Raw genomic sequence first — 15,755 nt, forward strand, 5'->3', positions numbered from 1 at the left:
TAAAAAAGTTTAAGATTCCCACTATTTAAAACCTGATTCATGTAAGACTAATAATGTTGATAAATTTCTTCTGCTTAGTCATTGTATACTTCAGTTTTTGACACCTTTTTTTCAGCTTAAAATCTTTGATATTCTAGTTAACTCCTTTCACTTTCCCTTCTCCTTGAGATCTTTTTTGTCAGCAAGCACCTTGAAGTAGCCATTAGTTTTGTTTTGCTTTATTTTAGTTCCATTCCTCTATTATTCATCCCTACTTTTTACACTGTACCCAGGACTTACTGTCACTCTCCTATTACCTGTTGTATAGTCTTTTAATCTAGAAACTTTTCTGTGACAATGTGTAGTGTGCTTCTATATACCACTGAATTCTCCAAACTCATACCTTATAATGTACTTTGTCTGAGACAATAACACTTTATCATAAATAAGTTTCACTACAAAATGATTTTGTATAGTTTCACTATAGAATATCATTAAATGGGTGTTCTAAATTTTAAATGTAAATTTTTTAAGTATATGTGAAATATACCATTAAAAATTAGAGAAAATTTGGCCTGAAAAATGTTTTATTTCTGCTATTCTTAGTTGAAAATGGAAGAGAAACTGTTACAGGTAGTGAACACTACAGTGACAATAATGATGAATACAGTTTTATGACAAATTAAGAAAGTTGTTAAAGTTTCTTTTTCATAATGGGACATCATACTTTGTCTTTTCAGGTCTATTTTAGTTAAGTATTTTATTCTATACAAGTAAGCATGACACAGTTACATGGATTTAACAAATTCTTGATATTTTCTTTGTCAGAATGTGTGTTGTAGCACATTAATTATTTTTTTTCATAATATGTATTTTTTTTCTTTTTTTTTTATTTCATAAATGTGAATTTACAAAGTGCAACTTTTGTATTGTTGTGGCTTCCCCCCCAACCTCCCTCCCTCCCATGGCCCTCCCCTCTCCCTCTCCCTCTCCCATCCCACCCTTCATCGAGTTTCATTTTCAATTACCTTCATATACTGAAGATCAACTTAGTATATATATATATATATATATATATATATATATATACTAAGCAAGGATTTCAACAGGCTGCATTCACACAACCGCACAAGGTATAGGGTATTGTTCGACTAGTAGTGTTTTTAAGTTTCATAGTAAAACACATTAAGGACAGAGATCCTACGTGGGGAGCATGTACCCAGTGACTCCCGTTGTTGATTTAATAATTGGCACTCTTATTTGTGACGTCAGCAATCACCCGAGACTCTTGCTATGAGCTGTCTAGGCTATGGAAGCCCCTTGAGTTCACCGACTCTGAACTTGTTTAGTCAAGGCCGTGTCACAGTGGAGGTTCCTTCCTCCCTTCAGAGAAAGGCACCTCTCTCCTTGATGGCCTGTTCCTTCTGCTGGAGTCTTGTTCACCAGGGTCTTTCATTTAGATTGTTTTTTTGCCACCGTGTCATGGCTTTCCATGCCTGTGAGACTCTCATGGACCTTTTAGCCAGATCCGAATGTCCCAAGGGTTGACTCTGAGGCAGGAGGTAGCACATTAATTATATTAGAAATAGAAACATAGTAGAGGCCGGCACCGCAGCTCACGAGGCTAATCCTCCACCTGCAGCGCTGGTACCCTGGGTTCTAGTCCCAGTTGCTCCTCTTCCAGTCCTCTCTGCTGTGGCCCGGGAAGGCAGTGGAGTACAGCCCAAGTCCTTGGGCCCTGCACCCGCATGGGAGACCAGGAGGAAGCACCCGGCTCCTAGCTTCGGATTGGCGCAGCGCACCAGCCGTGGCAGCCATTTTGGGGGTGAACCAACGGAAGGAAGACCTTTCTCTCTAACTTTGCCTGTCAAAAAGAAAGAAAAGAAACATAGTAGAGATTCTATTCTCAACTTCATTTCCTTTACCACTGTGCTGTCATTAATTTAATATTTTTATCCAGTTTCATTATAGTCTTTTTTAGTTATTGTGACTTGTGAATAAAACATAAAAATGGTTAGGTGTTGGTTACAGTTGTTCAGATGCCACTTGGGGTACCTACTTCTCATAATTGAATTCTTGGATTTGAGTCCTAGCTCTGCTCTATGTTTCCTGCTGATATGCACCAGGGAGGCAGCAGATGATGGTTTAAGTGATTAGGTCCTTGCCACCCATATGGGAGACCTGAATTGAGTTCCTTACATTGACCTCTCCCAGTCCCAGCTATTGAGATATTTAGAGAGTGAACCAGTGGATGGAAAATCTGTTTCTACTTCTGTGGCTTTAAAAATAGAATAAATACTTTTTTAACAAAACATGTAGCTCTTTCCTATTATCAGACCCAGTCATTCTGTTCAGATACCGTGAAGTAGTCATGTAGTGTTCTTTATTCATGTACTGTGTTGCGCTGGAACAGATAACAATTCCTGTCTTCATGTACCTTACAGTCAGAGAATATAGTATATAATTAGAATAAATTGTAATGTGCTTTGAAAAAGTTAAAGGATACTGCAGGGAGGATATATAGTGAGGTTCTGAGCCTTTCCAAAGGGTGCAGAAAGACCCTCCTGGAGAAGTGACTTTGAAGGATGAGTGAACTAAGAAGGAAAGTGGAGGAAATAGAAAATTGTTAGATACAGCAGCATATGCACAAGAACAAAAGTCAGAAGATTGTCACTTAGCATTAGGATATTTGTTTTATATAACTGAGTCATAAAATGAGTACTACAGTACTGAGACCCCCTAAGTTCTATTAAGACTGGGATGGTGTCTTAACTTATGAGTTTATTCTCAGCACTAGCATAGTGAGTGATACTGCAGATCATTAATAGATACGTTTTCAGAGGGGCTGAAAGAGTCATAGGGTGGGAAAGGTGTAAGCTGTATTAGAGAATGATTTTAGACTTTGTCCATAATGATTTTATAGGGGTACAGACGTGGATCAGTTTTATAATCAATAAAAGCTTTTTAACTGCTGTGTTACAGAATGAATTGGAAAAAAGTAGAGAATTACCCAGCAGAAAGGCACATAAGGGGACTGAGTTACCTAGATAAAATATTACAGCAGTGAAAATTGGAAAAATGGAGAAAACATGAATTTGAGAGATAATTAGTAGTAAGACTGTCATAAGACTGTAAAGTTTAGGATGTGGAGTAGAAGGGTGAAAAAAAGAATGAACTACTAAATTTTCCTTTCTAGGTAGATAAGTGTGTGAGATATCAGGAGAATTTTTGAGCAAGATAGATATTCATAATCTGAATTTTTACTCTGTCAAAAGAAGCTGGCTTTATTTGCCAGAATGCCTTGTCTTAGGAGAAATTAAATAGTCTTGTCACCAGGGATTATGACAGATTCATAATTTAATTTAAAATCATAAGGAAATTAATATTTTTAAAAAGCTATTAATATAAGCTTTTTCATTTTGAATTTTGATATTAGTTCTTAATGACCACTCCTCCTTTTTATAGCCATGAATCATCTTAATGGACAGAAAATGTATGGAAAAATTATTCGTGTTACACTCTCTAAACATCAGACTGTACAACTACCTCGAGAGGGACTTGATGATCAAGGGCTAACAAAAGATTTTGGTAATTCCCCACTGCATCGTTTTAAGAAACCTGGATCCAAAAATTTCCAGAATATCTTTCCTCCGTCTGCAACTCTTCACCTATCTAATATCCCGTAAGTATTTAAGCTGAAGCATATTTAGGAAATACGTTATATTTTAATAAAATACAAACTATCATTAACCTTTATTTTTTTTCCCCCCACCCAATTTTCCTAGTCCTTCAGTAGCAGAAGAAGATCTCCGGACGCTGTTTGCTAACACTGGGGGCACTGTGAAAGCATTTAAGTTTTTTCAGTAAGCAAGCTTCCTTGTCTTTAAATTAATGACTTGATGATAAAAGTTTTCTTCAAAGTAGTCTTCATTGTTTTGTTTGTAGGAGTTTTTGACTGTTGAATGGGCAAAATTGAAGTACTTTAAGCCCTTTCATGTCTATAAAGTATCTAATTTGATAATTTTGTTTCAGAAGAGATCACAAAATGGCTCTTCTTCAGATGGCAACAGTGGAAGAAGCTATCCAGGCCTTGATTGATCTTCATAATTATAACCTTGGTGAAAACCATCATCTGAGAGTGTCTTTCTCCAAGTCAACAATTTAAGAAGGGGAGATGAAAATTGGGGTGAATCACATTGTTTGGTGTTATCACCTATTGACTGTTCAGAAAAGTGGGGACCAGAGTTTGATTTTTTTTGTTGTTGTTTTTTTCTTTCTTTTTTTCATGCTGTTATCATTCCTTGGTTATAAAATGAAATGGCATATGTAAAGGCAGAGTTTTTAACTGCTATATTTCATCTGTTTGTAGGAAAGCCATTTTTATTGTCTGTTTAAAATTTCAGTTTAATTTTGCTTTTTTTTTTTTTTTTAAACTTAGTTGACATACGTGCCTTAAAAAGGAATACTAGTGTTGCTATTGTGCATTTACTAGCAAAAAGGAATTGGTTGTCTAGGGCACATTGTTATATGGAAATTAAAATATGTTTAGGCAGGGGTGTGTAAAAAGGTTAAGTTTTTGTTTCTCCTGCTTGGAACTTATTTTGAATTATTGGCTTGTCACATTTCTTTCTATTTAATCAAATAAGATACATGATATTGAAAGAATAAAGCAGCATTTTTAGTTTTTACTACCTTAGGCTTTATTGCTTTAAAAAAAACATTGGCCTTTTGTATCTCACAATTCTGGTCTAGATTCAGTTATGAATGTAGGCATTAGTTAAAATTAACAAGATGCAGAGTATTAATTTTTTAAGACAACAAAGTGATTTCTGTAAGTTTGAGCCCTATGTGGAAAGCATTGTGGAATCTTAACCTTTTTGTACACACTCTTGTGGGGCGTATCATATAAATGTCAGCACTAAGTAATGTCTTGTTTGTGGCTGAATATTTTTCGTAGATGTTTTTGAAGTTGACATGACTTATGTGCATTTAAATATATATTGCCATCCTTAGTTTGTAATTAAGATTTGGAATATGGTTGTGGATTTCTGAGCATGTGCAGACTGGTCTAGCTAGTTCAGGAACTGGTGCATGTATTTTTCAAAGATAAAGAAAGTGTACTGCGAAAATTTGCAGGAAGATTAATTTTGTGGCAGTTTTCTAAAAACTGACAACCAGGTGGGACCAAAGTTTATGTGCCTTTAGTCTTAATTTACCTTGCATTGTAATATTCAGTTTTAATAAATCTTCAAAATATTTTGTATTTAGGAATAGATCTGACTTTAATAAAAACATGGCTCAGAATCTACAGGTCAAATTTATTTGAACAGTTCTTGTCAATCTGAATTGTTGATTCTGTTAAATGACCAATACTTTTTGAAATTGATGTACTTAGTTTCAAGATTCATAGATTCTGTTATCTATGTAGACAGAATGGTCATGTATATTTTCTATTAGTTGAGTTTTTACATCTTTAGAAATGTAAAATTCAGTATAGTTTGAAAGCGGCACAATTAAAATTAATTTTCTAACAAAGTTGGGAGGTTTGATGGTTGTTTAATTTCATTTTGTGTGTACTCTGCTTACCTCTGTAGCATGCTCAATAAACACTTCTGTAGCTCTGTATTCACCTTTTCTGTCTCTCTCTGCTGCCTTTTCTCTCTCCTCCTCTTTGTTTCCACTCCACTGTGCTTCTGAATTCATATTTATTCTCTGCCAGGGTGGGAAAGGAGTAATAATACAATTCTATGGCTTTACACCATAAATAAATCTAGATGCTTTGAAAATATACCAGCTGTTTTTATTTTAATTTAAAAGATAGTAAATGCTTTTCAGGAGGACACATATTAAACGTTTCCCACCCTGTGATAATCTACTGCTTTAAAGACATAACTTCTATTGTAGCTTGTTAATTCTTTCTATCTCTTTTGTTGTTGTTGTTGTTTTATTCCAGTAGATTTATGCACTAATAGATCTTTTGGATTTGCCATGCTCTTGCTGCAGTTTCATCTTTCATCTTCTGTGTCTGCTAAAGATTTCCTACTTTAGACTTCCCTGTGAGATTTACCAAATAGTACTTGTTATGGGAAAGAAAGAACATATCATCTGCTTTTTCCTTGAATGAGAGGGAATATAACTTCAGGTATTTAAAAACTTAAGGATTATTTGCATTTAACAACTAGAAATGTTTTTTAACTTTTTAAACAGTTCTTACTAAAGTGCTGTTTACATTATTCCCAATGTTTTTGGTCACTTTTTCTAAATGATTATGTTAGTACCAAATAATTTTGTAGTTATATGTGTTTAGGTTTGTTCTTTCATAAAATATCTCAGAATTATGCAAAACATCTACTTTAGGATAACATAAAATAAATGAAGGAGCATAAGAAATGTTTAAGTATACTGTACTTAGGGTTTATCATCTTCAAGACATTATAACTAGACATAATTTTATTAACATTAGAATCAACAATTTGAGAGTGATCTCATGTTTTTTCTTAAAATAGCATTATAATACAGAGACAGTGTAGCAGCATCAAATGTCAAAAACCCAATACTATTTTTCTTAGTATGGTGGTTACAATACTTAAAAGTAGGTTCTGTCCCACTTTTGGGTAGTTCCTTGTGGGTGGGATTGATTTGGAAGGAGAAACAAAGTCCTGAATTGTGTGTGGGAACTGGGATTGCTCCAGTTCCCGACCTAGGGAAACTCCCAAAGTCTCACTGATGGACTGGGCAGAAACCAAAATTTTTCTGTCTAGGGATGTGACAGATTTTTACATACACTCCCATAAAGCCTTATTTCCAGAGCACCAAGTCAGTAATGTGGGGATTTTGACATTCTAGACAAATTAATCCAAGTAGTAGTACACAGTAAATTTCTTTTTAAGTGTCAGATACTGTAATATCAGTGTTGCCATTATCATCACTACACTGTACCTCAGAATCTTTATCTCCTACAGTGAAGGGAATACTTTTTCCTCTTTTTTTTTTTTTTTTTTTTTTTTTTTTTTTTTTTTTTTTAAGATTTGCTTATTTGAAAGATAGAGGAGGAGAGAAATTTCCAATCTGCTGGTTCACTCCCCAGATGCCTGCAGTAACTGGAGCTGGGCTGATCCAAAGCTGGGAGCCAGGAGCTTCTTCAAAGTCTCCCACTTGGGTGCAGGGCCCAGGTACTTGGAACATTTTCTGCTTTCCCAGGCACATTGGGAGGGAGTTGATCGGAAGTGGAGCAAGTGGGACTCACTGCAGGTGGCCACAGGAGGCAGCTTTACCCACTATACCACAGTGCTGGCCCTGAAGAAAATACTTCAAGACTCAGCTGCTTTGTTAATAAAAAGACTTTATCTTGAACATTTGGGAAGAAATACTTGATTTTTTTAAATAACTGAGACTGATTTTGTAACATTGAATAAGATTCTTTTTGTAAATGAGATTTTTAAAGCATCTACTTAAAGAATAAATTCATGCAATTTATTTTAAATATTGTGGACCTGTTCCTGCATTTGAAAGCAGCCAAGAAAATCCTTGCATACCAGGAAGGGGAATGAATCATTCTACTTAGTTATATTAGGAATTTTATTAACTAAACACTTTTGAGGCATTTTAGCTTCAAGATTTAAGGTTTGTATATTTAGATTATGCTAATTAGCTTACTTTGGTCATGTGTTTCTACTTGGATTGCCATACAAGGGAGCTTCAAAAAAAATTCTTGGAAAATGTAATTTATTTTGGTACAAAAATTTTGAAATCTATGTATATAAGCAGTCTTCAAAAATTTTGTGGAAAGTGCCTATTATGGAAAGAACTGGATTTAAAAAAATTTTTTGCACCAAAACAAAATTTGTCTTGTAATTCCATTTCCCTTGAAGTTTTCATGTTCCCTTAATAAGGTTTCCAGCAAAAGGACAAGCCTTGGTGTCCTTACCTATAAATTGGATTCAAATATACTGTGCTCACTTTATAGTATTACTGTTGAAGCTCAAATAGGAGAGGTATAGGAATACTATGCAATTAGTAAATGGCTATTTGTAAGTGAACCTAGAATGCATGAGTCCCTTGACTGACACATTTGCTCACGGTAGAGTTACTCACAGTCATTATCCTAATGTCTGTCTGCTTGATAGGAAAAAGTATTTATTACTGTTTTAAAAGTATTTAAGTGTTAGTCTGGTGAAGTAAAAGCATGTAGAATGTGATTAAATGTATCCAAAGCCAAATGAAAGGATCCTGGATTTAGCTGTGTATGTGTGAGTGTAAGATCTGTTTATTTAACAGAGTTACAAAGGGAGTGAGGGAGAGACAAAGAGAACTTCTATCCACTGATTCACTCCCCAAATGGCCACAACAGCCAGAGCTGGGCTGGTCCCAAGCCAGGAGCTTCTTCTAGGTCTCCCACATGGGTACAGGGGTCCAAGCACTTAGGCCATCCTCTGCTGCTTTCCCAGGGGCATAAGCACAGAACTAGATTGGAAGTGGAATGGCCAGGTCTGGAACCAGCATCAATATGAGTGCTGGTGCCACAGGTGGAGGCTTAACCTATGCCACAACTCTGACCCCCTGTATAGAATTTTTGAGTCAAGGAGTTTTAACTATAATATGAAGGATATCAGAGGTTACAAAAATAAAATACTGTAACATTCCTCTATCACTCAGATTCCTTCACCAACCTGCACTTTGTTTCCTCCATTCCTCATTTACTCCTTTCCTCACCCATGTAAGTCCAAATCCCTGATATGTTTCATCATGTAATTTTGTGATGTATTTTCCTTTTAGTGTTTTATCATCATCATACTTAACTGTTCTGTAATAATAAATGGAATAGCTTACCTTGTCAATGTTAAATTTCCTCAAATCCCAGAAGCTTGCTACTCAAAATGAAGTCACCACTCCGGTAGCAGTTGGTATCACGTGGGAGGTTACTAGAAACTCAAAATCCGGCTCCATTTGTGACCTGCTAAATTTGCATTTTTGACAATATTGGCAAATGGTCTATTTTTATGTAAAAGTTTTAGAAACAGTAGAACATAAAAGATACTCCCTTCCAATTATGAAAATTAGATTTCATTGGTAATTTTAAGTTCTTCAAAAATATATATTGTTAATAATGCTGAAGAGTAATTATAGAACTGAGAAGGACTCCAGATACCTATTTTTTGACCTTTGTTTCAGAGAAACAGTTCCAAGGAGGTCAAGTGAATAGTTGAGCAACATAGTGACTTACCTGTAAGATGCATGCACTAAGTTTTGAGTCCAGAGTTGCCAATTAAATTGATTAAAGGAAATAGAGGCCTACTGTTAGTATTTGTGAATTTAAATTATGTGCAAGTTGATGAGTAGCTGATGGTTGAAATCAATAAGATTTTTTTTAGTAGTGTATATCCAATTTAGCCTGATGAGATTTTTCCATAGGAATTCACTTATTTTTTTAAAAATTTTGTTTTAGAATTCACTTATTTTGTATGCTGTAATAAAATGATAGCCTTGGGCCATTTTAGTAAATAGTTTTTTTGTTTTTGTTTTTTTAAGATTTATTTACTTGAAAGGCAGAGTTAGAGAAAAAGACACATAGAGATCCTCCATCCTCCAGTTCACTCCCCTAAATGACTTCAGTGGCCAGGGCTGGGCCACACCAAAGTCAGCAGCCAGGAGCTTCTTTGGTCTCCCACATGGGCACAAGGGCCCAAGCACTTAGGCCATCTGCTGCTGCTTTCCCAAGGTACATTAGCAGGGAGCTGCATGGGAAGTGGAGAAACTGGTTTTCAAACTGGCGTCCATATGGGTTGCAGGCACTGCAGAAGGTAGCTTACGCTGCATCACAGCTCCAACCCCAGTAGATAGCTTTTCTGTTTGCTTTTCATTCTTTCCCCTCTCTGATTGGATAGCATAGTCTTACAGTTTAAATAATAATAATGATGACTACTCTTAGAGTTAAAACTCTGTTTTAAATACACATTTAGCTGTGCCATCAGGAGCTATTATCAATACCTACAGCACAGTTTTTTATTTTTTAATCTTGGGGCTAGCAATTTTTGCTGTTGTCTTGTCTCACTATTTTCTCCCATTGCTGTCTAAACTTTGTTGCTGCTTTAGCTCTCCAGCATTCTGATGTTTATTTTGCTGTTTTTCTGTCGTTTTCTAATCGCAATAAAATTTCTTTATATTTTCATAACCATAATCAATCAATTAGACTTTCTTACTTCTGGTTACTAACTTGACAAGTGATAATACGTTGTGGTTACTATAATAATTCAGGTATTTTGGTATTTGATTCAGCTTCAGCTTTACAGCTTACAATCTTTTTTTTTTTTTTTTTTTTTTTTTTTTTTTTTTTTTTAATTGCTGGGATTGTAACAGTTCTAGATGTAGAAATCCGTGGGAGTTTCCAGAAGCTGATGCATTCATGTGTTTATCTTTATTGGAGAGAAGTTGGTCAAAGAATGGTGGTTAAAGAGACTTGTAGAATTCTAAAAGTTGGTTTCAGTTCCTATAGTTGTTTCCAATTCCTGTAGTCATGATTCGTAGACATAGGCTGCAGGGAGTGCATAACATATGCTTAAGTTACCTGGCATTTTATAGTATAAAATATAAATATGTTCCTAATATTTTCCTAGAAAAAATGTAAGCATTGACAAGACTAAATTTGTGTTCAAACGTTTTTGAATCGAGTAGCTATGAGACTTATGTGTTCACTTTTGAGGGTTATGTCACATTCTATAGTTATATTCTGTTGGTACCTTTTCTTTCCCTCTCTTGGAGGGAGAAATAGTGGCATTCCATTGATACAGTTTCTTTCCACCCTCAATCTAATAATTTCTACCTCAGGTATTCAGGAGACATTTATTGTACATGTGCAGTGAGGGAATACAAAGAACCATGGTACAGTTGATTCTTCTGTAGCATTGAAAATGCAACTTTGGGCCGGCGCCGTGGCTCAACAGGCTAATCCTCCGCCTTGCGGCGCCGGCACACCGGGTTCTAGTCCCGGTTGGGGCACCGATCCTGTCCCGGTTGCCCCTCTTCCAGGCCAGCTCTCTGCTGTGGCCAGGGAGTGCAGTGGAGGATGGCCCAAGTCCTTGGGTCCTGCACCCCATGGGAGACCAGGAGAATCACCTGGCTCCTGCCATCGGAACAGCGCGGTGCGCCGGCCGCAACGCGCTACCGCGGCGGCCATTGGAGGGTGAACCAACGGCAAAAGGAAGACCTTTCTCTCTGTCTCTCTCTCACTGTCCACTCTGCCTGTCAAAAAATTAAAAAAAAAAAAAAAAAAAAAAAAAAAAGAAAATGCAACTTTGTTCCAACATATTTGATACATCAGTGACTGACTTAAGCATAATATGGACTTCATGTTTACTTGTGTGTTATTTCCTCATGAGAAACAAGATAAAAAGAGAAAACTGTCCCCAGAAGACGTTGGCTGTGTAGGAATACACAGAATACAAATACATACACACCTCAGATAATTTTCCATGAGTTAAAAGCTACATTTGTCCATATCTGGTGTTAACAAATCTGATTTCAATTAATCATTTTTATAGCAGACTGCTGTCCTTCCAACACTTTGCAGCAACTCAAAAGCTGCAGCACTGACCAGACAGCCTCCTCAAAACTCAGATCTTACAATAAGTACCATATTTATGGTAGTACTTAACCATTTAACATAATCTAAAACTGCCTTTTTTTAAAACTAAGACTCTACCTTTTTGTGTGCCCCTCATCTTTCCCTTTTCCCTGTTAAGTCCTGTCTGTATTTTTTATTGTGTGATTTTGCTTGGTGTGGCAATATTGGGAAATGCTTATGTCGCTTTGTAGAACTGTCCAGTTTGAAGGAGCTTCTAATTCACATTATGATGGCTATTATATATCAAAATATGCAGCATTGAACATCAGAAAACAAGATTTGTGATTGGGCCAACCACCTTTGACAGATGGTGGCTTGAGGGATGGCACTTTGGTTACCTGAGCCTGTTTTTCTCACCTGTGAAATTGAGCCTGACAATAACTATATTATTTCTGCTTTAGAGGGTTATTTTTAGTTTCAAGCAAGATAATTTATACAAGCATCTTATAAAAAACCAAGTGCTATAGAAATGAAGTGTTGCGGATGTCTACTTGGATAAAAAATTACCTTTTCGAACAATGGGTAGATGATTGTTTCTCTGAGTGACTGAAGATACTTTTGTTCATGCTCTTCTCTATATCATAATGAATCACATACCTATGCAGTATATATATGTTGTGATTAACTTATTAGCTTATAATTTTTTTAAAGTCATAGTTGAACTAAATATGTATAAAATTAACTATAGAGAGCACCAGTTAAGGTAGATTTCAGCTTTTAAGATTGTTATGTCAAATGTCCAGTTAGTATTACTTTCAAATGAAATATCCCCTAAAGAGCAATTCTACCAACTATAAACATGCTACAACGTTAAAAATAGACTATTTGCTATTGAAAATCTTTTGTTCCTTCATTTCAGTAAATGTACATTACCTGTTTTCTCTATGGGCTTAGATGTTGTGGGTGAAGCAGCAACACAGTTCCTTCCTGTCAGGGCTTTCAGTCTGGTGTGAGTTAAGTCAACAAGTAATTATAGTTACATTATAGGTACATTTTGTGTAGAAATTGCTTTTTTAAATGCTCATCCTTTAGTAGTAGAGGATTCTTTGAGGTAAAGTTATGTTTAAGAGTTTAACTTGAGTTGGAGGGAGGAGTAGGGAACATAAGTGTTGCAACAAAAGATACAACAGGATCATGGCATCCTGGAGAAACCAAAAGTTCACTGTGGCATAACCATAACATAATTGAAGAGGTCAGATTACTAGCCAAACTAGGGCATCTGGTCTCAGACCAGTGGTGATCCACTAGGGTTTTGAACACAGTAATTATAGATTTAGATGATACTATAGGTTTGATGTGATAGAACTGGTGAATTTATCATGCTCATTAAAGTGTCCCTTTTGAATTAATTTGAACTAATGGTTTTTGTATGTTTCTTTTATTTCTTAGAAAAATAGATTTCTTTAAGCCCATCCATCTTTTTTTTTAATTAGTTGATTTCTTTTTTACCTCTTTTTTAAAAAAGATTTGTTTGAGAGGCAGGAGTTAAAGATAGAGGGAGGAACAGGGGTCTTCCACCCATCTGCTGGGCCAATCTGAAGCCAGGAGCCAGGAGCTTTTTCCAGGTCTCCAAAGTGGGTGCAGGGGCCCAAGCGCTTAGGCCATCTTTCACTGCTTTCCCAGGCCAATAGTAGGGAGCTGGATTGGAAGGGGAGTAGTCAGGACTCCAACTGGCACCCATTTGGAATGCTGGTGGTGCAGGCAGAGGCTCAACCTACCATGCCACAGCACCAGCCCCAATCCTTTCCATGTAATCATCGGAAGCAAAACTTCATCTATAAACTTCAAGAAGAATCTGAATACTGTTAAAAGGAAGATCCTTATTTGATAAGGTTGCATTACCCTCTGTCACTTTAACCCTAGGGCCATGCTTCTCTATATGGTAAGAATTAGCTGTGGAACAAGCATACATATTTTTGGATTATCCTAAAAAATAACTATCATCCAAACTAGAAACATCATTATGAGAATAAAAAACACAAGACTTGTACAGGATTTAAAATCCCATTTGTTTAATGAACAAATGAGTATATGTCACTTAAATAGAAGCATATACATGTATTATACATCCTACATTAGCTAAGGTTAGTACCATCAGGGAAAACTAAGTTGTGCATTAAACATTATATTTACAACTTTGTGCTTGGTTTACTCAACTGTTTACTGTTATAGTAACCGGATTGCTTAATTTAGTCAATTTGGCTGTGTCATTTTTTAATATAAAAATGGATTTAATGGATACAATTCTTACGATACTTCTTCCCTCCATTTAAAATGATTTCAAAGCTTCACATATTATTACTTGTACAAGTATTTGTTAACCTTACTATCTTTCAAATAATTACACATGCACTATTTTGTTGAGTTCATGACCACACTCTATTTTAATGATTAAACTACAACATACTTTACCACCTGTGCCTGCCAGTTTGCTGTGTACCTCTACATAACCACTTTCTAGAAAAGTCATGCAGTTGAGTTTAATGTATGTGATGTCAGAGCAGGTTAAGGTGCTGCTCAGGATGCCCACCTCCAGGATAGAATGGTTCAAAGCCCTGCTACTCCTGATGCAGCTTCCTGCTAATGTGCCTGACAGGCAACAGATGATGGCCCATGTACTTGGGTTCCTGCCACCAACATAAGAGATCCAGATGAAGTTTCTGGCTCCTGGCTTCAGCGTGGGCTAGTCCCAGTTGTTGCCACTGGGGAGTGAACCAATAGGTGGAAGATCTCTGTCCCTCTGCTTTTCAAATAAATGTTTTTGAAAAATTATTTTAGGGCCAGCACCATGGCTCACTTGGTTAATCCTCTGCCTGCGGCACCGCCATCCCATGTGGGCACTGAGTTCTGGTCCCGGTTGCTCCTCTTCCAGTCCAGCTCTGCTGTGGCCCGGGAGGGCAGTGGAGGATGGCCCAGGTGCTTGGGCCCCTGAACCCACATGGGAGACCAGGAGGGGGCACCTGGCTCCTGGCTTTAGATCAGCGCAGTGCGCCGGCCGTGGTGGCCATTTGGGGAGTGAACCAACGGAGGGAGGACGTTTGTCTTTCTCACTTCTATAACTCTATCTTTCAAATAAATTTTAAAAAAAAATTATTTTAAATAGGGTCTCTGGGTATGTTGAGCTTTGTAGATAGAAGTTCGAAAATATTTCTGTTGGCTTTGATTTTTTGATTACTGAGTAACTATGCTTAAGTTAAAACTGAAGCTTCCTTGCTAATATATTCTGTCTCAAGTATTTTCTGTTTATTTATCATAACTAGGTGATATAAGGAGTTGATATCTAGGTCAAATTCCATTTTAGATAACTACAGATTGTTACTGATTGAATGTAATTTAGTTGTAATTAGTTTAATAGCATTTGACCTATCCAGACAGATCAAAGAAGTCATTCTCTAATATATTTACTGCATAACTCTCAGATAATTTTGGTCTAATACATGGCCCTAATGAGAAGTAAGTAGCAGTTTGTCCAGATTCTGTTTTCATTGCCATCTCATTGTTTTCACTAAATCTGAACAAAATATACACAAGTACTCATCTACTTAGCACACAAGAATTCAATTTCTGTTTTCAAGAGTAGTTAGAATGTTGAGTTCTGTTGATTTCTGAAGAAATGTAGATCCTTATGAATTGGTAGAAAACAATTCAGAGTATAAAACAAGATAAAATCTCATAATGTGTAAGATTTTTTTAAGACAAGCATGGCCAGGTGTTTGTATTTATGTGGCATTCTACAATCAACCTCATGTATTGGCATTTGAAATCATGGTGGACCCTTTTTTTTTTTTTTTTTGTCATTCAGAAAACTTCTCAGGAGCTAATAGCAGCTGTTTGACAATGATTGAAAATTTGGGGTTCAGCATAAGAAGCTGTATTAATTGCTGTGGTGAAGACATGAGTAAATCCTTACTGCTCCTGCCCATGAACAATTAGATTTGCAGTGCAAGAAAAGCACACTCAAACTTGTGTATCCAAGGGCATTCAAAAAGTTACTGGAAAGTGAAATTGAAAGATGAGTTTATTTTGGCACCAATATTTTGAGGTCTGTGCATAGTTTTTCATAATAATTTTCTATGAGCTATGTTATTTCTTAGACAACCAAATCTAAAAACATGGCTATCCATATGGTAACCCATCATTGAAAGGAAGATGAAGA

At 36.3% G+C, this 15,755-nt stretch overlaps 1 protein-coding gene across 4 annotated transcripts in view; it reads left to right on the forward strand.

Moving 5' to 3' along the window:
* The window catches only part of PTBP2 (polypyrimidine tract binding protein 2), an 81,599-nt gene extending 75,316 nt beyond the window's left edge, over positions 1-6,283 (forward strand). Inside the window, exons 12-14 of one of the 4 annotated variants that reach the window (XM_062191798.1) lie at positions 3,445-3,661; positions 3,765-3,842; positions 4,012-6,283. In XM_062191798.1, the coding sequence (XP_062047782.1) occupies positions 3,445-3,661; positions 3,765-3,842; positions 4,012-4,144 (428 nt within the window). In that variant the 3' untranslated portion in view covers positions 4,145-6,283. The remainder of the gene's footprint in view (positions 1-3,444; positions 3,662-3,764; positions 3,843-4,011) is intronic. The other 3 variants (XM_062191799.1, XM_062191800.1, XM_062191801.1) reach the window with 3 other exon arrangements.
* Positions 6,284-15,755: the final 9,472 nt, after the last annotated feature.

The sequence above is a fragment of the Lepus europaeus genome, chromosome 5 (genome assembly GCF_033115175.1).
Source record: "Lepus europaeus isolate LE1 chromosome 5, mLepTim1.pri, whole genome shotgun sequence".
Taxonomy (NCBI): domain Eukaryota; kingdom Metazoa; phylum Chordata; class Mammalia; order Lagomorpha; family Leporidae; genus Lepus; species Lepus europaeus.